General features: G+C 42.1%; 4 protein-coding genes across 9 annotated transcripts in view; 1 reads left to right on the top strand and 3 right to left on the bottom strand.

The window, feature by feature from the left end:
• Nucleotides 1–292: 292 nt before the first annotated feature.
• Nucleotides 293–8,770, bottom strand: uck2b (uridine-cytidine kinase 2b). 2 transcript variants are annotated; one of them, XM_072688398.1, is made up of 7 exons: nucleotides 8,604–8,770; nucleotides 3,139–3,298; nucleotides 2,582–2,678; nucleotides 1,911–2,053; nucleotides 1,699–1,796; nucleotides 1,121–1,169; nucleotides 293–768 (listed from the first exon to the last, which is right to left on the bottom strand). In XM_072688398.1, the coding sequence occupies exons 1-7, from the start codon at nucleotides 8,640–8,642 to the stop codon at nucleotides 641–643; spliced, it is 714 nt and encodes a 237-aa protein (XP_072544499.1). In that variant the 5' UTR covers nucleotides 8,643–8,770; the 3' UTR covers nucleotides 293–640. The 2 variants fall into 2 exon arrangements, with proteins under 2 accessions (XP_072544499.1, XP_072544498.1); XM_072688397.1 differs by lacking the exon at nucleotides 8,604–8,770 and adding an exon at nucleotides 4,695–4,852.
• On the top strand, nucleotides 7,425–14,176 carry aldh9a1b (aldehyde dehydrogenase 9 family, member A1b). Of its 3 annotated transcripts, none has more exons than XM_072688389.1 (12): nucleotides 7,425–7,525; nucleotides 7,807–7,986; nucleotides 8,191–8,336; nucleotides 9,021–9,150; nucleotides 9,766–9,900; nucleotides 10,029–10,225; nucleotides 10,330–10,470; nucleotides 10,717–10,905; nucleotides 11,015–11,102; nucleotides 11,615–11,756; nucleotides 12,519–12,631; nucleotides 13,082–14,176. In XM_072688389.1, exons 2-12 carry the CDS (start codon nucleotides 7,809–7,811, stop codon nucleotides 13,174–13,176), a joined length of 1,554 nt encoding a protein of 517 aa, XP_072544490.1. In that variant the 5' UTR covers nucleotides 7,425–7,525; nucleotides 7,807–7,808; the 3' UTR covers nucleotides 13,177–14,176. The 3 variants fall into 3 exon arrangements, with proteins under 3 accessions (XP_072544490.1, XP_072544489.1, XP_072544491.1); XM_072688388.1 differs by having other exon boundaries at nucleotides 7,744–7,986; XM_072688390.1 differs by lacking the exon at nucleotides 7,807–7,986.
• Nucleotides 13,826–22,077, bottom strand: part of zte38 (zebrafish testis-expressed 38) — a 20,958-nt gene continuing 12,706 nt past the window's right edge. For all 3 annotated transcript variants that reach the window (XM_072688393.1, XM_072688395.1, XM_072688396.1), the window contains 11 exons: nucleotides 17,762–17,906; nucleotides 17,587–17,650; nucleotides 17,134–17,170; nucleotides 16,811–16,831; nucleotides 16,669–16,695; nucleotides 16,475–16,542; nucleotides 16,155–16,303; nucleotides 14,833–15,071; nucleotides 14,481–14,523; nucleotides 14,341–14,384; nucleotides 13,826–14,257 (listed from right to left, as the gene is read on the bottom strand). In XM_072688393.1, coding sequence (XP_072544494.1) covers nucleotides 14,213–14,257; nucleotides 14,341–14,384; nucleotides 14,481–14,523; nucleotides 14,833–15,071; nucleotides 16,155–16,303; nucleotides 16,475–16,542; nucleotides 16,669–16,695; nucleotides 16,811–16,831; nucleotides 17,134–17,170; nucleotides 17,587–17,650; nucleotides 17,762–17,906 — 882 coding nt within the window. In that variant the 3' untranslated portion in view covers nucleotides 13,826–14,212. The remainder of the gene's footprint in view (nucleotides 14,258–14,340; nucleotides 14,385–14,480; nucleotides 14,524–14,832; nucleotides 15,072–16,154; nucleotides 16,304–16,474; nucleotides 16,543–16,668; nucleotides 16,696–16,810; nucleotides 16,832–17,133; nucleotides 17,171–17,586; nucleotides 17,651–17,761; nucleotides 17,907–22,077) is intronic.
• Nucleotides 21,503–22,077, bottom strand: part of prdx1 (peroxiredoxin 1) — a 3,826-nt gene continuing 3,251 nt past the window's right edge. The window contains exon 6 of the mRNA XM_072688399.1: nucleotides 21,503–21,967. Within this exon, the coding sequence (XP_072544500.1) occupies nucleotides 21,882–21,967 (86 nt within the window). The 3' untranslated portion in view covers nucleotides 21,503–21,881. The remainder of the gene's footprint in view (nucleotides 21,968–22,077) is intronic.

Below are 22,077 nucleotides of genomic sequence, written 5' to 3'. Positions count from 1 at the left end.
TCCTATGTTGTGGGATCTGGACAAAGTGGTCTAAGAATTCAAGAAATGTGTGTAAACATGTGATGGGATCCATCTACAGACTAATGAACAGTGATAAAAAGTGATCCCAAGCACAGCACAGGTACCGCTTTCTGTGTTTCAACACAATGGGTGAGAAATGTAAAAGTGGAGGCTTTATGCTCTGACCCACCTCTACAAAAGACCCAAGCCCCTTTTCCTGAGTTTCGACTTCAAGTGTATACCTCAAGCACCACCGTCCCAACCACAGCAACCACCGGCAGGACGTACCATGTACACTGAATCATTTATTGTCTACCAACAGTAACCAAAGCAGAAAAGGACAAGGACCACAGCAGTCATGCACGTCGTGGAACTTTCCAAAAAACAGAAAGCGCTTTCAGCCTTGATCCGGGAAAATAAAATAATAAAAATTGGTAAAAGGTAAACAACAACAACAAAAAAAAAAAACAACTCAACATAATCACCATGGTAACAATGACAACATACTTAAAACGCAAGTCATATCAACCATAAAGGCCTTTCAACTCGAGCAGCTCCTCCAGTCGATGAAGGGATGCTGAATTTCATTACAGAGTCCAGCCCCGTCCTCCGCAGAAGGAGGAGAGGGTCGCGGGTGAGGTCAGTGAGGCCGACTGGACTCGGACGTTCTTCTCTGTCGGGGCGTCCCGTTCACATAGCCGTTCTGTCGTTTGCTGAACCCCCCGTTTAGAATGTCCTGAATGTGCTGCACTATGAGGTTTATTGCCACTGCAAAGAGAAGACAGACACATGTTTTTGTTTTTTTTTTGACAAAATAGTTGGAGAAGAACTGAGGCGGGACCTTTTTATACAAAGTATACATATTTATATTTAAGGTGTTCAGTAATCTCCAATAGAGGTTTCTGACACTGCATGCTGCACTGTCATCTATAACCATAGATTAAAGGACATCACATAAACTGAGATTTGACATTTTGGCCATATAGTCATCCAGTTCAGTAAATCCCAACTCCAAACTACTGCTGCTTTAAGGGGTGTAGAACTACATGCCTGGGTTAGCGCCTCCCTTCGAGATCCTGCTCTGTTCACAGACAGCTTTTTCCTAAACACAACAACTCACCTAGATTGTCTGCTCCTCGTGGGATGATGACGTCAGCGTACTTTTTTGTCTGAAATATAAAATGCTTTAGCTTTAGATAGCCTTAGCCTTAAAAAAAAAAGAAACGGCAAAAACAAACGACTAACACCCGCTAAATGACAGAGATGGGTTTTTTTCCACCAAAAAAGCCACATTTACCACCATTTCTGGAAGAAAAGGAGACTTAAAGCCTTCCAAGACCCTCAAGATTTATGGCAAATGATCACAGGCTCTACGTACTTTCACACTCACCACGCATGCATGAGTGACCCCTCTTTCCACATTTGATTTGATGGAATATTTACTTTAATAATTGATATAATATTTAATATAACCTGGGGTGGTGGTTGTTTTTGTTTTAAAGATGTAAAAGGTAGCTGGAATCTTTACTGCTGTTTGGGGCACAGTCCGTAATAATGGCTGACACAACTTATGATTCTGACAGACTACAATCACTGAGATACACCGGTGTTAACACCACCACCACTAGCCCACCACCTGCCCATGTAAGCTACAACTAACCCACGTCCAAACAGCAAAAACAGACCACCGATACTCACCGGAAGGCAGAATTCTTCAAACGCTGGCTTCACAAAAGTGATGTACTGGGATAAAACCTGCTCCAGCTCCCTGCCTCTCTCACTGATGTCCCGCAGAACTAGCGCAAACAAACACAGGACTGTTACCACCCTGTTACGCCGGTTATTGCACAGTTATGAGTGCAACAAAAAAAAAAAGCTCAGCAAAAGGCTTTATTGTTAAGTGCACGTACCTCTGCGAGATAGGCGAGTGTCTGGGTCAGTGTCTACGAACAGCTTCATTTGGAAAAGGTCCCGGATCTCCTGCATGTAGAACATCAGGATGCCCTCAAACAGAACCACGTCCGCGGGGTACAGCGTCACAAACTCGTCTTTTCTGTGGAGACATGGATTAGGTGTAAAAGGAGAAAGACTCCCAGCTTCTCACGCTTATTTCACCAAGGCTGATGAAGCAAAGCCGTCATCTGCAATTAAGACGATTTTGAATTTTTGGTAGATTTGACCAAAAATACTACCATCGTTCACCAGCCAAGGCATGTTTGGTGTCCAACTATCCCTCATTTAATTCAGCATTGGAGCGGTGATGCTAATATGAGGCTAATGTTGCTAACAAAAACTAAATGTCAATAGTCTCCAAATTGTTTCTGTAAACACACATTTCTCTCAACACCCTCATTTAGGCCTCTCTCAGCTCTTCTCTTGTTGAACAGGCTAGACTCAGGGCCGACTGGATGACCCGGATGCTGAGCGACTATTGACTTCTATGGTTTGTTAGCTAAATTAGCCTCATAGCTCTGAATACGTCTTAGTTGATGGAAAACTATGGGAACTCAGGTTCTGGCCAAAATATTCCTTCAAATGAGAGGAAAAAAACAAAAGACCAAATTTTGACCATGGAGCCAACCTGGAATGGGTCACGAAGTCATAGACTGGAATATGAACCGTCTTCCCCTGCATGATGTCACGAAGAGTCTTCAAGATGAGCTCATTGTCAAAAGCATCTGGGTGGATCGCCGTTGGTGTGAGGGGGTGGAGAGGTTACGAAACAGAGAACAAAAAAATAATTTCCATCATTCTGAGTCATTCTGTTCTGTGCATGTGGGATTCAATCCGAACAGAGGTTGAGAACGGGCCAAAGCACCCAGGGCTAAAGTCGTCGATCGCTCAACCACTTCACAAGCCTGCTATAGAAGAACGCTTCAGCCATACATGCTAGTCTTGCTAACAATGAATGGAAGCAGGTCTTGTTAATAATGCTGTTTGGCAACATTAGCATGACTGACTGAACCATCCCTGCAGTGGGTTAAGGGACATTGAGGACTATCGACTTCCAGTGTTTGTTAGCGACATTAGCCTCACTGCTTCAGAGCACAACTCTAGGGTACACTAAACGGCTTTTACATTTAATTGATTTAATTGCCCCAAAACATGCCTTTATAGGTGATGTAACACCTGCATTACCTGGATGATCAAAGTTGAACTGGCCCTTAAGAGCTTTAGCCTTCTGTTCTGCAGTGAGCTCCCTGTAGAAGCTGTCCTGGCTGAGCGTGGCCACCTGCCGCTGGTGGTAGTCTATCTTATTCTGGCCCAGGAGTTCCATAATCTTCTCACATACTGAAGACTGCAAAAGAGAAAGCAAAACAAGGACATGGTGAACAAATGGTACAGAATTAGACATGGGGATTCTGCAAAAAAGGTCAAAGGTCAGTTATCCTTAATAGCCTCACTTAAAAGTCCAACAAAGCTGAGTAACGTCAAGCGCTGGTGATTTCCATCGGCATTTGTGGTAGGTGGAACAGCTCGCCTAGAGACATGTGGGCACTGCGATTCAACACCAGGGGGGAAGGGGGTGGGGGTCGAGGCCCTCCATGTAAGGGAATTCTCTTCTGAGACAGCAGGGCCCTGAGCCAAAAACCGGCAGAGCCTTTCGAGTCTAATCTGGGTCAAACCCTAGTAAGGTCACTGAGGTAAAAATGTTAGACCAGGTCAATTAACACAGTAAAACAATAACCCCGCTCAGCATCAACTATCCCAGTGTGCGTTAAAGCCCTAAAGTCCTTCCGGAGGATTCTACCCAGCAATAGAACAAAAACGTGGACCATCTCATCATCTTAGGAAGAACAGAGGACCTGATGACCTGCTGAGGAGCACTGGCCACACAACCGTGCCCTGGATTACGATAAATGAGAGGACTACTGTTTGGAAATGCCAGTCAGATCTAAATCATTAGTCAGAGATCAGAAGCTTTATTATATATATATATATATATATATATATATATATATATATATATATATATATATAACATATCTGCTGATACTGATAACACTCTGATATCACTGTAAATCCCAAACCCTAAAAGACGAGCAGCTTGCGTCACTCTTTCACCATTTACATCACCATGTAAACAAATGCTGGAGATGTGACGTCATTTGCCATTTGGGCTCACGTTTGTCGTTTTCCCCCCCATTATTATTAAATCTGAAAAATGTTACATTTGAAGAGGTTTACGGCATAAAAAAATTAGAAAAGAAAAAAAATATATATAAAGAGATTAGATAGCATAAACCTAAAGGTCCGGATAGTTTGGGTGAAACACTGATTTGCTAGATCTATAACATCCAACAAAAGTTAAATACAATTAATAAATTATTTTAAAACGTTAAATAATAATAATAATAATAATAATAATCATAATAATAATAAATGTTAATTTGGGATTCTCCCACGCGCCACGTGGAAATGAATGACGCCCTACGCAGATTCCCATACAAAGCTTCAGCATAAATGCACGTTTTTTAATTAATTTATTAATTTATTTATTATTCATCAAGTTTCGTTAAAAACAGTAAGAATTTATTTTTTAATATTTTAAACTCGAATAAAGTTCACACACACAAAAAGCCACGAGGTCGGAAAGACTCCATTTGCGCTACGGAGAACAATGAAAGTAGGTTAGAGGGACAGCGAGGGAAGACACACCGACAACAACACGCTGTTTAGGCCAAAACACCAACCTTCCCGCTGGCGGTTCCCCCAGATACACCGATAAGGAAAGGCTGCCTAACGGTGTTGCCGTTGTCCGCCTGCCCGTTCAGCCGTGTTTCGCTATCGCCAGCCATGCTTGCAGTGAGCGCCGAGGCAGCGGATTAACCCACACTCGCCACGGCTGGAGGGGCTTATTCTCAACTACTCGCCCTTGTGCCCTACACCCTACACCCTACACCCTACACCCTAGATTCCCTCAGACGAACAGAGAAGGCTTAAAGAAGGGGCGGGGCGCGCTGGGGCGCTCCAGTTCTGCACTAATTAGTAATCCTAACTAGTGTTCCACTGTGTATTAGTACTGTTGTATCCATAACAAGAACCGCTGTATTTTAAAGCATGACACTTTTATCCCACAATGCAATGCAAAAAAAAAATATTGGACAAAATTGCAGACATATGCTGTCATAGCAACACTCAGTAGAGTATATGCCTCACTAGTATAGCATTAGTGGGTAGTGCACAATTGGGACGCGGCCGGTGTCTCATTTGGGGATACATGCATGCCGGTGTCCCCGTTTGTGAGGTGCATTGTGGGAGGCCCATGTTATGACACCCTTATACATGGCTGGGTGAACGCTTTGACACACACCCGGCTTCTATCTATGGAGGGAAAGGAATGAGTGACCACCAGATTAGGACATAAGGGGACTAGACTTCCCGGTTTACCCTCAACTCTTCCTGACTTCAGCAGTGTTGTATGTCCAAGTGGGCAAAAAAGACATAGCATGGACATAGCAAGAACATGCTAGCCGTCATGTGATGCGGGAAACCTAGCAGGTTGATGGGAATTAGCCACAACCAAACCCCCCCGCCCCCCCCCCGGCCCCTCAAAAAATGACCTGTTTGTGATCTATAATATTATTGATTAGTGTTCTGTCCCCTGAAGCGTTCTTTCTCAAAAGATATAACATTTGAAAGAAATGTAGCACTAGTAACGGGGTGGTATTTAACATTAGCGACTGTCTGACGAAAGCCACACAAACACATGACAGAAAATGTCACTCCGAGAGCATCACTTATTCATTTATTTATTTATTTATCTAGTTAACCATAACCACGGTATTCATAAGCTTCCAACGGGCACCTGAAAGCAGCATCAACTGTGGACCAACTTACTGCTGAATGAACTAACAGCTATACAATAGGCCCACAGCCAGGGGTCTAATTGTTCAGGAAACTAAGGGGGGGATGGTGGTGGGTTCAAACGATGCTGGGGGTAGGGTACACAGGAAAAAGGCCCTTTCAGACGTCTCTTGCCTTTTATTGCCTTTATAGAACAACGTGTCAGCCGTGTGTGATTGTACAGGCTTTTTAGAATGTATTATTATATAAAATATTAATGTATTTAATTTCATGCTTTTGAAGATATAAGCAAAATGTTGCGAGTCAGGGCAAGTGCAGTGTGCAAATGTACGAACATCTGACCAGAAATACAAAAAAAAACAACAACATGAAGAAGCACAGATGGCACAAAAACACAGACAGGACTCATTGCTAAATGTGTGGTGAGGTCAAAGGTGAAGTATATAATAATACACACACACACACACACACACACACACACATATATATATATGTGTGTGTGTTTGTGTGTGTGTGTGTGTATGAACTCTGTTAACCTGTTGACACACTGGATTAGTGAAGGAGAGACAGCACAAGCTCAACACTACAGTCAGCACTAGATGGCGCTGTTGGTCGCTTCGAGTCAAGTATAATTATTTACGCTTCACACACACACACACACACACACACACACACACACACTGTGAATATCGTCGCTGATCAATGAAAAACATGTATCTCCATAATGGTGACTGGTTTACAGGAGAAGGCAAAAATGGTCTTAACTGTGAATGGAAGTCAGTGGGAGATCAGAGTTTATTCTGAGGGATTTAGAGCGATTCTATTGGTCCATTCATCCAGAATGATCTACACAGTGTACAGAAGCAGCTACAGGGTTCAAACACAGACAAAAATGGAGATTCATGTTTTTCATTAGACAGTATATATGTCTATACATTTCAGCAATATTTCTTAAATATTGAAATCCTTAAATATATTTTTATTATTCTTTATTATTGTATTTTATAATGTTAGTGTTTGTTACTTTTATCTGCTCTCTGCTATCTTTTTTATTTTAACTACTTTTGTGCTGCTGTTGTGTGATTTTCCCTCTGGGATTAATAAAGTGATCTATCTATCTGTCTGTCGTATCTTAACAATACGTAATATTTAGTCTATAATCTATAATAGTTTTATTGTAGTTTTTTAAAAAAATATACATACATACATTTATGAATTTTATTACGGTTATTGTTAATTAAAAATAATTGTGCCCTTTGTGTGTATATACATATACACATATACATATAGCACAATTTTAATAACATTTAAATAAATTGTTCTGAAATTTTTAATCTTTCTACTGATTGCAATCAATAATAACTATTAATACTATTAGTTGTTATTATTAAAACAATTATTAACGATTAACTATTAACGATTCATCAATAATAACTACTAATAAAATGACAAAAAAAATCAATAACTACTAGTAAAATTAAAATGTATGATTGTTATTATTATGTTTATTTTAATTAGGATTTAATGCGCTCCTTTTTTCGTGACACTGTTTGAGCGACGCGTTCCGGAGTCAACCAATCCGAGCGCGCCGCTTCAGTCGCCCCGCCCCCTGCCACAGTGACATGGCCGTGCGGTGTTTACTGGCGAGGTTGGAAAGGGAATGAAGACTAACGCAGGGATCTGTCTGTAATCGGGAGGATCTCAGCCTGTGAGGAGAGTAAGTGTGTTTAATGCAGTTTATTAAAGCTCGAACTTGATCTGAGCTGTTTTAGACAGAGCTGGAGAAGCTCGTCTCTGATCAAACTGAAAAGCCATTCATTGCAGACGAGCTGTTTTCATTTACAGTGGCTCTTCATCAGCTGGCTGTTCCTGCAGGGCGGTGGGCTGGTGGGATTAAGCTGGTGTGAAGATTAAGTTAATGTTTAAATGTTTCAGGTGCACTGTTCTGACCTTTCAAACCCCCCCCCCCCCCACCACCACCACCACCACCCACCCCAGCCATGCGCCTCCTGGCCTCCTTGCTGACCCCATGCCCTGGTGGGCCTGCTTTACTCACCCTGATGAGGAGGGCATCTTCAGGGACCATGCAGATAAAAGATCCCCTCAACTTCTGGGGCGGCCGCAGGGTTGAGCTCAGTGACACGACTGGTTTGGAGCCAGTTTATGAGCCTGCGACAGGTAATCTTTGGCTTCAGGTGGTTACAAAGATCTGACTGGTGTCCACATAGCTGGCTCACTGGTCACATTGCACAATTGGACTTTGTCAGGAAGGCACATGATCTCATGCTTTTGGGGCCTTGTAGTTACTACCAGTTACTGATCGGTGAATATGTTATACTGTGGAAAAGCATAACCTCATAATTGATGTTTTTATATTTATAGGACGAGTACTGTGCCAACTGCAACCATGCGGAGCAGCCCAGGTGGATGAGGCTGTGAAGAGCGCTGGCTCTGCCTTCGCAGTGTGGAGGACGATGGCAGGCATGGAGAGAGCCAGGGTAATGCTGGAGGCCGCCAGACTGATTGAGGTAAACTCAAGGGGTATTCTGCTTTGAAATCAGCATTTCATTCTCACCATTATTCCATTATTCCTGCTTGATCACTGTTCCCCTACTACAACAGCCAGCAAGCAGCATGCCAATAAGTCATGTCGCCATTGGGAATCACATGGTTATTAAGAACCTGCATAGCCACTCTCAAAGCTAGTAAATAGAGGCTATTTGCTGCTATTTCTTAGCAGTGAGGCTTTCACATTAGCTAGCTGCTGGAAAAAGGACACTTTTCAAACAGCTCACCTTCAAAGACCTACTTGCAGTTCCTCCTGTCTTCCACATACATCATCAGACGTCTGTAGGAAAGGTCTGTAGAGGTTCCTGTAGACTGTTGTAGGAGGTGAACAGGCATGTTGACAGCAGATGTACCAATGGTTGGACATATGGACATTTTCTTTGTTATTCTGGATCCAGAACAGCTTGAATGGAGTAAAAATGAAGCTCATCAGTAAATGTCACCATAAGAAATAAGAAAAAAAAAATGGATAAACAACTTTTTAGCTAAATATCAAGAATGACTTACATTTGAACTATGTTACCCAGGTAGGAGAATGTAGAGTTTGGAGTCTTGCCCAAGGCGGTGGTGTTACCCACTACTACACCAACCGTCTTGAGGAACTGTTTTCCAATGGTTAATCTCCGTGTTTGTTTTGAGGATAGAAAAGAAGAGAAGAGATTGCTGAAGTTGAAGTGGTCAACAACGGCAAATCCATCACCGAAGCCCGCCTGGATGTGGACTCTGCCCGATTGTGCATTGAGTATTTTGCAGGGCTGGCCACTAATCTCTCAGGTTTGTCAGCTTGTTTGAGTAGCGGCTTATTTTATAAATGCTCTCACCGGCCAGTTCATCAGAAAGTGTCTGACCACAGAGCTGCTCTTCTCTGGATAGTCTGGAGTGGTTGACCCACTTTCAACCTAGCTGCGACACCCACACACAACCATGTCAGTTTCACTGCTCTGCTGAGGATGGACCACAACCCCTAGTGTAATAAGTAATATCTGGACAGCAGTGACCCTGTGCTCGAAAAACTGACCAGTGATGATTGGGGTAGAGGGGGGTCATAAACTGTGCAGCAACAGTGTGTAGTTGTATCCCTATATAGTGGAGCTCCGCCTCTTCTAATGAATGCATTCAGCTGCACCCATTGTTGACACAGCTTGTCTAGTCCCTGTAGAGAAGTACTGCCAATAGAATAGGACTCTCTGAGGCAGATAAAATGTATAAACCTATTGGCACCATGCTGCTGCCTAATGCCAGGCGTGGGCTAGAGGGGTATAAAGTCCAAATACTTTTGTCCATGTAGTGTATGAGGTAGATTGTTGAGTTTATGATCATGTCATACCATATCCAGTCTGGTACAGTAAACTGTAGCTCCCAATCGTATGTGTATGATGCTTCTTTTAGGGCAGCATGTGCAGTTGCCTGGAGGGTCCTTTGCTTACACTCGTAGGGAGCCTCTCGGGGTGTGTGTGGGAATTGGCGCCTGGAACTACCCGTTTCAGATTGCTGCCTGGAAGTCAGCACCAGCTATTGCCTGTGGTATGTTAACAAACTGGCCTCCTGTGGCCAGCTGTGAACCTGCCGTATTCCTGGTTACTTGGCTAATCTTCTACAAGTCATGTGTCTTTACCCAGTTCTCGTTGTTGTATTCCCTGAAACTTCTTCAGGAAACTCCATGGTGTTCAAGCCATCTCCTGTGACCCCGGTGAGTGCAGTGCTGCTTGCTGAGATCTACGCCCAGGCCGGAGTTCCTGAAGGCCTGTTTAATGTAGTCCAGGGGGCTCAAGAGACAGGCACACTGCTGTGCCACCATCCCTCCGTCGCCAAGGTCTCCTTCACAGGGAGCGTGCCTACCGGCAAGAAGGTGCACTGCAGTACTTTTTTTTTTTTTACAGACTATCGTCCTGAAGATCAGCCGGTAGAGCATAGCTGAGAGCTGTTTGAGTAAACATCTTCCTGTCGTCTCAGATAATGGAGATGGCTGCCAAAGGAGTGAAACCAGTGACACTAGAGCTTGGTGGGAAATCTCCACTGATCATCTTTGAGGACAGTGATCTGGAGAATGCCGTCAGGGGAGCACTCATGGCCAATTTTCTATCCCAGGGCCAGGTACTTGAAAGTTCTTTGAATGTTTACTACCCAAAAGTTCTCAAAGTTCCTTGAATTTTATCAGCATGTTTGATATTGAGTCCATGCTGGATGTCCAAATACATTCATGTTGGGTCCATGTCAGGTGTCCAGTGTGCCTCCATGTTTCCATGATGTTTAACAGTGATCTGACTCTGAGGATTTGGTAAGTTAAGCATGTCATGATGTTATTCTTAACCTTGTTCCCCTTATTTCCTCTGCTTGTAGGTCTGCAGTAACGGGACCAGAGTGTTTGTCCACAGGCCTATTCTTCCCCAGTTTTTGACCGAGGTGGTGAGGAGGACCAAAGCCATTCAGATCGGCGACCCTCTCCTGGAGGAAACCCGCATGGGAGCCCTGGTCAGCCGGCCGCACCTGGACAAAGTGCTGGGATATGTAGAGCAGGCCAAGAAAGAGGTATAACAAAAGGGCCAAAATTAATATGCACATGAAAAAATACCTTTAATTTGCTGGAGTCCAAGTTACCTTAGTTCAGCTATAGTGCAGACTATGCTTTTCTTGTCAGGGAGCCAGAGTACTGTGTGGAGGGGAGCCAATTACACCAGCAGACCCCAAACTCAAAAACGGATATTACATGACTCCCTGCGTGCTCGGTGAGTTCAAACGAGTTCAGACATCTGCTTTATTTGATCATATGCCAGGGTTGCTATGTTGGTTATCACTGTCTGCGAAGAGGGCTTCACACTCACTGAACTGATAAAGGGCCAATATTGGCAGGGTTTGCCAATAAGAGCCGTAAGTCATTAAAGACCTTTTCAGTATGATCTGGACACACACACACACACATACACACACACACACACACATACACACACACACACACACACACACACACACACACACACACACACACACGTTGTGGTGGTTTTCCATCACTGTGTTCATTACAACATCTCCAAAGACTCTAGTATTATTTAGCGTTCTCCTGGTCTTGGAGTTGAACACATCCACGCTGTGCTTGCTAGGGGCGTCCAGCAGAAACCTGGAACCAAGCTTTGTTCTTCACACTAGCTTAACAAACAGATTTTTAACCAGTTGATGTTGAGTCTCAGAATTGTGGAAAGCCAAACTGTATACATTTTACTGCCTGTCAATGTGGTTGCAGACAACTGCAAAGACGACATGACGTGTGTGAGAGAGGAAATCTTTGGGCCGGTGATGTCCGTATTGACCTTCGACACTGAGGAGGAGGTTCTACAGAGGGCTAATGACACCACTATGGGCCTTGCTGCTGGGGTTTTCACCAAGTAAGGTTCTGTTTATTTTAAACATATGCTCATTACTTGATTGAGTTTAACATTTGACTTTAAAATTATATATTGGAAACATAAGTATAATTTATAACACACTCTTTTTTTAAATATCAACAAAGGTCACTCACTGTAAGACAGTAGTCAACAAACTAGAAGGGTTAGTGTTCCTCTCGCACATAATGAAAGGTTTTGTGGTTTGCCAGAAGTTACAACCTTAGTTTTTTAGTTCTGGACTTTGTTGTTAATGTATTTTACCAAAGTCATAGTCAAAGTTCATAATTGGCTGGGTAATGCATTACTTGGCTAAAGCCCTATTTGGACGGGGTTAATTTTTCATGGGGAGGTGGAGTAATGTTATTTTGCTACAGGAGTGGCTACTCCCGTGCTGCCATCTACCACCTCCAAAAAAACATCCTATCACCACTGAAAAAGTCTTTATAACTTGCTTATAGTAGTAATTAATCCATTAGCTGCCAAATTAAGTTAGCAGCTACATGTTCATATACCCATATGTAGGCTGTAGGCTATGTTACACAATGACCCAACTAAAGTTGGCAGAAGCGTTTCGCCTCTAAGGAAGTCCATTAGCTTGTCCATCTGCATGGGATCAACATAACCTGAGGTTATTTTTTATGGCTCGTTTTCAGACGGAATTAAAATCATTGACAAACCATATAATTACATTTCACCCCCTCCCCATAATATTAATTTGAAAAAAAAAAACCCAAAAGACTGAAGGTTGACTTCTCACTCTAGGGATATTCAGAGAGCTCATCGTGTGATAGAGAACCTACAGGCTGGATCCTGTTTCATCAACAACTACAACATCACCCCTGTGGAGGTGCCATTTGGAGGATTTAAGACATCAGGTAATGTAAAATCTCCAGAGTTGAATTCTTTAAAAGGTTTGGACTACAAACAGCTTGAACTGACCCTGTTGGTCCAAATTATAAATCCATCATATCTCCTTACCCAATAAATAAAGTGTTAGTTACTGCATAAAAGCCCATGAAAAAAATCCAGAAGTCTCCAAATTTGGTCAAGGATTACTGGTAGTTGAACTGTTGATGTAATCGAGTGACCACCTATGATCATACCTACCTGGAAAACTGAAAAAAAGTCTGCTCTGGATTTGCAGACTTCTGAAATAGTCTAGTGTAGTTGCTATTAGCTAAAAAGACCACGTCTAATACATCAACATCTTAGTTACAGGTGGTGGTGAAAAACCATGGTCAAATTATTAGCTCTCGTACTGGTCAAACTGGAGTAGAGTAAGCTTGGTGGTGTTTCTAAATGTTCTCCATCATCTCTCTTGGCAGGTATAGGACGGGAAAACGGCCAAGTTACAGTTGAATTCTACTCTCAACTGAAGACTGTAGTGGTGGAGATGGGAGATGTGGACAGTCTCTTTTAATCATGAATGGAACAAATACTTGATAACATTTTTCTTTATGTTATTGGGGACCTACTTCACAAGCAGGTTAAGGAAAACTGAATGTCTTACTGTTTAATAGAATCAGTGTTGGGTTTGTTGGAGATGAAGGTTAATAAGTATTAGTGCTATGTATCATGTCTTCTCAGTCCTCTGCATGAGAATTTCCCAAGTGCCTATACAGTATTTCTTTTGTTTGACTGTATTGTACCAGTGTCAGCAACATGATGTTCTTATAGGATTCAGTCAAGTCCATAATTTTTGCCATTCTTGGTAAAGTACAGTTTAACAATATTTATGTAATAAGCAAAGCATTTGCCAAAGCATCTGTGGCTGGGAGTCTTAGAGATTCTGGTGCCTGGTCCCTCTCCCTGCATCACCCTAGCTGATGTAACAGAATTGTCAGTTAGTGTTCTCCTCCAAACATGCTGAGGTCCAAAGCTGTTAGGTTAGCAGCAGTTTAAGAAGAGGTGGTGCGTCATAGTAAAATGCTGTCGTGCCTTAATGAGAATTTGCTTTGACTCTGTAACTTGTTCATGTTTTACAGAAGTAAACACTGGTGTTTTTAAAATGATCTATTACAGAAGAATAATAAATTGATAAACTGTAAACTGACACTAAATGACTTAGATACTTTTAATTAGAGAATGAATTTCATGTGTATACTACCTGTAAATGATAACTAGCAACTTACAAATTGAAGACCCTAGATAATAACATGTGTGACTGTGGGTGGTACACTTTTCTTTTCCTCTGTCTCTACATTGAACAGTTTTGGACATGTAATAAATTAAAAGTACTATCTCTATTAACTAACTACAGCCTATGACAAGAAGTTCATATTTAAAACTGAATGTGGGAATACTGTGAACATGTATTACAGACAATGTGAATTAAAACATGAACAATACAACCACAAATAAATAAAAATAATACAAAATAAAATAAACATGGCCTCAAAACACAGATTCCTGCTTACTGTTTCTGTCTCGCATTAGCTGAAGGAGTGCTGAAGGTTTTAAATATGTCTCCTCCTCCTCTTTGCTGGGTTTTTGCCTCCTCTCTAATAACATAGGAAACAAATTTAAATCAATTATTTTAATTTCATATAAATTCATTTCTAAATGTATTTACAATCATTCCTACCTTAGCCAGGGCCTTTGTGGGTGGCTTGAACTGTGCAGCCGATTCTGCAAAAGATAATTTCAGAGATTACACAAATGTTTACCCAAGTCATGAGGGGCAATAAAACACTCCCAGAGAAAACTCTCAGAGCACCAACGTACCATCTTCTGACGGCAAGTCCTCCTGCCTGCAGGGTCCAGAAACCTATTTCACAGATAAAACATAGTGCTGTAGGCTTCATTTTCCATACACCAAAAATTTTGATCACACATTTGTGTTTCTGTACTGTATGTATATGTAAAAAAACACTAGTACATTCTAGCTATGTTATATTTAGCTACTGAAACAAAAAGAACAAAGTCAGGAGATCTGATCCTGGCAATAAAGAATGGTAATCTAATGTAATCATGACTTAACATCGTTAATTATGTAATTACGCTGTGGCTTGTACACACTACAACAGTAACTCTTCGATTTCACGACTTTCTCCTAAACATGTGTCTCCAAAACTACCTCCTTTGCGAGTGTCAGCCTACAGACGCTTTGCTGTGCTGAGTCCTGGACACACTCTCTCAGGTGGTTGCCTTCCTGCAGTTTGCTCACTCGGCCTTGCTCAGCCGCCACCCCGACCTTCAGGATGTGGAAGGGTGTGTGCAGATCACCCACTCTGAAGTGCACTGCTGTGCCCTCAAACCACAGACTGTCGCACACACCCTGTTTAAAGCCTGGAGGTTCATAGTCTGGCGGTGTGACTGTCAGGTTTCGAGCAATGTGAAGACAGAACATAGACTAAATTAATATCCAAGCCTGGTTTAAAGATGCTTAAATCTTCACAGATACCAAAAATCTAAAATACAGATCAAACCATTGTTTAAGGATCACAAACAATAACTTTCCAAAATCCTTTCAGTCCATAGCTTGACAGGTTTGAAGCCTTTAACCCCTTAACACTCCAAGGCTTATTAGACACTAAGATGTATGACTTCTGTACAAACCGGTGGGGCTGTTCTCTGGCTTTTTAAGGGTTTAATGTGATACAGTGATTTGTTTCTAAGGGTGTAAACACTAATCTTGCCAAATCAGAACTGATCCGCTTTTTTATTTGCACTATTAGATCTCATACATATCCAGGTATGCAGTCATGCAAGCTTAATTACAAAGATCACAATTCTTTTTAAGGGGAGCACAGAGGACGGAACCAACCATTATTTGCTCCGAACAACTCCAGTTTTATGTTATTTAAAATTGAAATCAATTTAAAATACCAGTTTGGCCCCATAAAGTGCCAAGCCCAAAAGAGCACATGCTCTCTCTGATGCTGGCCAACACCGGTGGCTGCTTGAAAAGAGGTGGTGGCTTGTTGCGCATGTGTCTGAGGAGGCATGTGACAGTCCTCACCCTCCCAGTGTTGGGAGCTTTACATTTGAGGGTGATTGGCTATCAAAAAAGAGGAGATGAGGGGTTGAGATTAAGTACACAAATAACTAAAAAATTGCAAATAATGCTGTTATTATACTGTTATTTCAATAATTAAAAAAGTGCTGAAAATGCTGGTGTATTTCATGTGTTTATGTATTTATTTAGCCAAAGCAGTGTGTGCTTCGGGTTACATAAAGAAATAAAAACCTACCCAAGATCCAACCCAAAAAAAATGGAATTCAATATCCAGCCAACAACAAATATGTTTACAACTAGGACCCAGGCCAAGTCCTATAACTGAAACTGTCCTAGAGGTCAAACGCCATTTCCAGTGCTTTGTTTTCGCACATTAGCCATATATCAAACAGACTCCTCCGGCAGCTGTGTTTACATCGTGGTGCGGATGTTTATTTTACCATCATCATAGTAGTAGAGTTTCATGGTGAGGTAGACATCATCAGGCAGAGCGTCTAAATTCTGCATGAGGAGAAACAGTTTCCTGATCAGCAGAACCGAGGCCTTCTTTGTGTCCTCCATGGTCACAGACATCTCCATGTTGTTATTTCTTAAAGAGAAAAGGCAAATTATGGACAAGCATGAGTCTTTTTTCAATCGGTCAGAATTGTCCTCAACAGCTGTGAACCTGATGCGTTAATCGTTTCATAGATTAGAGTGGGGTAGGTTCTTTCTCCGCAGTATGTTTTAGTGTTCTCTCTACTGTCATAACAGGTCTTACCTAAAGATGTCCATCTGCGGCCCATTTCCAGAGTATTTGAACTTAAACTGATAAGACTCTATGACATGCTGTAATGACAAAGAGTGGTCACTTTGGTGCTGGACAGTACAGGTTAGGATATAATAAAGTGTGTAAATTTGCTATATTTTAAAACTGTGTCAATTTGTCCTCATTTCTCTTGTATAGAAACTTACGTTGGTGTCATCCGGGTCTCTGTGCACCTGTACAGTTTGGGCAAAGAAGGATTACAGATAATAAGTGGTACACCACAACAGGGACAAATATTCATCGTATCCATGTATCTCTTGGTCAGCTAAGGATTTCATGCACACTTACCCCAATAAGCACAATCTGCAACTGTAACAGACAACAGAGCGTTACTAAAGTCAACCTCAAATCAAACTGAACCTACAACGTTAGTTGCAGGTCATGTTAACATGTTGTCCAGAAAGCCATGTTGCCCAGAAATGTTACAATTACATGAACTGACTAAACATCTGATAATGTTAGAGTGCATCTCATAATTCATAATATCATGACCACTACTATCGCTATCATTATCATATTATTGAGAGACAACACTCAGCTAGCTCAGAAACCCTTCCTGATACCATGTTTTACTCACAAATATATACCAGAAAAAGTGGTGTGTGACTTACATATTTCTTCTCTAGAGCATCAAAACACCCCATCATCCTTTAAAGTAAGAAGAACATCTCTTAAATAGCCACATTTGATTTCACAATGGTCAGATCACTCATACATTAGGGGTGGGCAATATGCTAAAAATAAAAATAAGATATTTACAGACATTTTCACAATACATATATATCGTGATGCGCAGACAAAATGTGTCACTACTGACAGAAATATTACTCTGCAAATACTCTCCCATACTTATTGGGAGAGTACAGTGATTTTTACTCAAAATGTGCTGCTAATGACTAATGACAGTATTTGTAATGAAACATGCTGTTGATCGGTGTTCTTCAAGTACTGATGACATCCTCAATATGCATAGAAAACAAAATCAGCATGATAAAATATTGTTATATTGCCCACTCCCAGAGTATATGCTTATAGATAAAGTCAGTTACTAACAATACACTTACCATTTGACAATTCTGCAGGCTGCTAGAGATGAACAGTCCTCTCGAAGAACTTTGATGCATAAGTCTGAAATGCCAAGACACACCATTACTGGTCTGTAGCAAGCTTTTCTGATTGGACAGGTTAATCGCTAAACCAGTTTATGTTGAGTTGGAAAGCCACAAGCCAACTGGTCACCTTCTAGGTAGCGGGATCGATAGGCATCTTCAGGAAATATCCCTCGTAGATAGGTAATGGAGGACACTGCGAGCACCAGCATTCGTTTCACAAAGACCAAAGACTGCTCCTGCGTTCTCAGTTCTTGGTGAAATAAGCTGTCCCACTAGAAAGACGGACATAAATAAGACATCATACATTACACCAAACATTGTCCAGCTTGTTTGTTTGCCAAAAATAAAAGAACGTTTAGGCACAATTCAGAGTACCATTACTGACTGAGTCAGAATTGTTCACAGTGGCGATGAATGGAATCAGACAAATCTGAAAAATTTAAGGCTCTCTCACAGAACGTTATTACACCAAGTGGTTATGAATACACTGCCTGATGATGCCTGAGACACTATTTCAGCGGAGGTTTGCAATCTATTTTTTGAAGAGAGATACAAGCAGGGTATTGTGAGAAAAAATACTGCCAAAGAAAACATATATATTTTTTTAGATCTACCTCTACTTTACCATAATAGAAATTCCAAATAAAACCCAGAAGACGTGTGTAGGTTCACTGGTGGGTTTGGATAGTAAATTAAATAGCTGGATTTGTGTTGTCACAATTTCTTCCCAGTGGGCGCTTTTCTCCACCACTGTAAAGAAATCCGAGTTGGGACGTTTCTCAAATGAACCCCAAATTCATACCAAACCCCACCTCTGAATGACTGTTTACATCTCATCTAACTCCTCATTTAACACACTTAACTGAACTCATCACCTCATCAATTCCCAGGGCCTTCATGAGTTGTGTATCAGAAGAGAGAAACTCTGAAAACAGCAGTTTAAGCTCCCGATAATCCATTACTGGCCAACTGGGATATGCTGTGTTGTTTACTGGAACACTTGATTTCTAAACCAGTTTAGAGGCATTTTTGGAAAGGAAAACAGTAAACCGTGATCAGCTGGCCAGTGTTCTTTAGTTCTTTAATCACTCATAATATCCATAATACGCTTGATTTTGTCACAATACAATTGATCACTATTGTGATCAAATTCATCATACTGCCCTGGTTCAATTTCGCGTGTTTTGAGACTAGGTTTAGGTCATTTATACATAAAGCTCTTTCACAAATACCAATAATCAACAATGTTAGGTATATTTTACCTTTATTAATATTAGCCAATGTTATAACAGTATTATTACACAAATAACTCAGGTTACCCCATTAAATGCCAACGCTAAAGTATGGCATTCATACCCTACCAGATATTTCTTCTACAGAGCATCATTAGTGAGGTCAGGATGTTGGATGGTGATCACCGCACCCCACTTCATCATCCCCAACCTGCCAACTCATCCTAAAAGTAGTGGATGAAGCTCCACCATCCATCATTCCAGAGGACCCAGTTCTTCCACTGCTCCAATACTGCTCAATACTGGGGGGCTTTACACCCCTCTAGCCCACACCTGGCATTAGGCAGCATGATGCCAATAGATTCCTAATGATCTTCTATAGATCCTCATTACAGTGCTCAAATCTAGAACGTTAATCTGTCCATATGTATGTGGACACCAATTCTAATGAACACAGTCAGCTTCTTTAAGTGGCACCCACTGCTGACACACAGCCTGTCTAGTCCCTGTAGAGAAGCAAGCACTGCCAATAGAATAGGACTATCTGGAGCAGATGGACAAGGATGAATCCCTGACACCATGCTGCCTAATAATGCCAGGCGTGCCAGGGCTAGTAGAGGGGTATGAAGCCCCCCAGTATTGAGCAGTATTGGAGCAGTGGAAGAACTGGGTCCTCTGGAATGATGGATGGTGGAGCTTCATCCAATACTTTTAGGATGAGTTGGCAGGTTGGGGATGATGAAGTGGGGTGGTGATCACCATCGTGGAGCTGTGGAGGAACTGGGTCCTCTGGAATGATGGATGGTGGAGCTTCATCCAGTACTTTTAGGATGAGTTGGCAGGTTGGGGATGATGAAGTAGGGTGGTGATCACCATCGTGGAGCTGTGGAGGAACTGGGTCCTCTGGAATGATGGATGGTGGAGCTTCATCCAGTACTTTTAGGATGAGTTGGCAGGTTGGGGATGATGAAGTGGGGTGGTGATCACCATCGTGGAGCTGTGGAGGAACTGGGTTCTCTGGAATGACGATGGTTGGTGCTCCATCCATTATTTTTGGGATTCGTTCGGGAGTTGGGGGTGAATGATGTGTGAGGTGTGGTGGAGATCATCATCCAACATCCTGACCACAGAAGCGCTTGTGTCGCTGTATGCAATCAAATCCTCACAGCAATGCAAAAACCCAAATCCAAACTCTGGCTAGTAGCAAGCCTTCATCCCTGGACAGTATAGACAGTTACTCCAGCAAAAGCACGACGCACTCTTTTTAATACCCTCGATTTTGTAGGAGAGGGTGTCCCAATACTTTTGCCCATATGGCGTACAGTATATATGAGCTAGCATAGCTAGCTAGTGCTAAATGTTCTTACCTCAGCAGGCTCCTGCTTGGTTTTTCCTCTCTTTTTCACTCTTGTCGCTTTGTCTTTTGTGTTCATTGTGAATTTTAGTTCTGTCCTTTATGTTAACGTTGATAAAATGTTTAAAAATAAGATAAAAAGTTAGCTAGCTAGCTAGGCCCTAGCGCTATGCTAGGTTTTACTAGCTATCTAGCTACTTCACGTAGCGTTAACTAGCTAGCTAGCTAATTATTGAAGACAGCTTTCGACAAATTGTTATCTAATTATCGAAGATTATAGAAGCTCCGTTTAGTCAGAATTTAAAGAAAGTAGCTTCGGGACGTCTTTTAGACTAAGAAATGTCTACAATAAGCGTGTATGTTTAAAAGATGTCCAGTGGTTCAGTACTAGCTAGCTATAGCTAACCTGGCTAACCTGGCTAGCTACAGCGCCGGCCGCAGTCCTGAGGTAAATTAGCCTCGTAGCTAACTGCGCCTCGCGCGTTAACCGTTAACCGTCAATCACAGCCGTCAGCTCATGCTCCTCATTTACACTGCATGGATAAAGTGGGGTCAGCATATTTAATGGTGACCGCCACCCCACCCCACCTCATCCTCCCAAACTCATCCCAACAGTACTGGATAGAGCACCACCATCATTCCAGAGAACCCAGTTTATCCACTGCTCCACAGCTTATCAATGCTGGGGGGCTTTACACCCCTCTAGCCCACCCCTGGCATTAGGCAGCATGGTGCCAAAAGGTTCATGTCAATCTGCTCCAGAGCTTCTTCTCTACAGGGACTAGACAAGCTGTGTGTGCATTTGCACATCTGTGTCAGCAATGGTGTCAAGAAAGGACATCACTCATTTAACAGTATTTAGATTGCACAGGGGGGCATAATAAGGGGCACGGCCTGCATTACAGTTCACAGTGTTGATTCATGACCAGCCACTCTGACCCATAAATCCACTAATATGGTTAGACTAGTCCATTACGCTCAATAGGTCAACATCTACCTCATTTATCATTTAGGGTGATGACCTTTTTATATCCCAACCAGATCTGGGATGGATTAGTGAGGTAGATCCCCAAAAGCCTCAGGAGCTGGTAACTCCTTGGCTAAAAGAAAGGTATCGACACATTTTCCCAACGAAAGTCCCCACAAATAAACGTCCAGCACAAGAGGAGCTTGTTAATACTTGTTTGTACTGTGGGCTTTTTAATACGCATTGGATATCCTCCATGGTTTCCCCATCTATTAAGTAAAGTTACTGTAGCTGTAATGAAGCAGAAGACGAATGTTAGCACAGGAATTTATTACAAAACGTGTGTGAAATGTAGGGAATGACATTACCAAAGTTCCCCCGTCACAAACCGCCACAGAAACTATTCAAGCTTACTGCTGTGAAATGTAGAAACACACAAAGTCTGGTCCCTACTTTACAGTGTACATTTCGCTATGAAGATGTAAACGTACAAAACACGTCGCTAAAGTCGCTGTCTAAGACCTCACCGCTTGGTCGGGTGATGTTCCAACCCTACTGCACACAATGTTACGTGACATAAATAACACTCACAAGTGCTACACGCTTCTTTTACAAAGGGTCAATCAGGTTACTGAGGTTCTATACACAGTGCCAGTGTGGGGCCTGCTAGACTATGAGGCACAGTCTTGTCTGTTTAGCTTTGTTTGGCGAAGAAATCTTTGCTCTTCTGGACGTCGGGCTTGATGGTGTCCTTTCCAGGCTTCCATCCGGCTGGGCACACTAGAAAGAACAGAACAGGAATTTAACCCTCATGCAATGGTTTATAAAATAGGACTGGTTTTCCCCCTAACTTGAGAGTGGTCAGACGTTTATACCCATCCCAATGGGAC

This window comes from Salminus brasiliensis, chromosome 9 (assembly GCF_030463535.1).
Source record: "Salminus brasiliensis chromosome 9, fSalBra1.hap2, whole genome shotgun sequence".
Lineage (NCBI taxonomy): Eukaryota > Metazoa > Chordata > Actinopteri > Characiformes > Bryconidae > Salminus > Salminus brasiliensis.
The sequence above is the reverse complement of the archived record's forward strand: the minus strand, read 5'-3'. Positions and strand labels throughout refer to the sequence as shown.

Excerpts from the sequence above, each read along its gene's own strand:
- uck2b (XM_072688397.1), bottom strand. The coding sequence starts at position 4,799 with ATGGCTGGCGATAGCGAAACACGGCTGAACGGGCAGGCGGACAACGGC. Across the intron at positions 1,170-1,698 it reads TTGAAGAATTCTGCCTTCCG|ACAAAAAAGTACGCTGACGT; the intron begins GTGAGTATCGGT and ends TTTATATTTCAG. Across the intron at positions 769-1,120 it reads ACGAGGAGCAGACAATCTAG|TGGCAATAAACCTCATAGTG; the intron begins GTGAGTTGTTGT and ends TTCTCTTTGCAG.
- aldh9a1b (XM_072688389.1), top strand. The coding sequence starts at position 7,809 with ATGCGCCTCCTGGCCTCCTTGCTGACCCCATGCCCTGGTGGGCCTGCT. Across the intron at positions 10,471-10,716 it reads ATTTTCTATCCCAGGGCCAG|GTCTGCAGTAACGGGACCAG; the intron begins GTACTTGAAAGT and ends CTCTGCTTGTAG. Across the intron at positions 11,757-12,518 it reads GCTGCTGGGGTTTTCACCAA|GGATATTCAGAGAGCTCATC; the intron begins GTAAGGTTCTGT and ends TTCTCACTCTAG.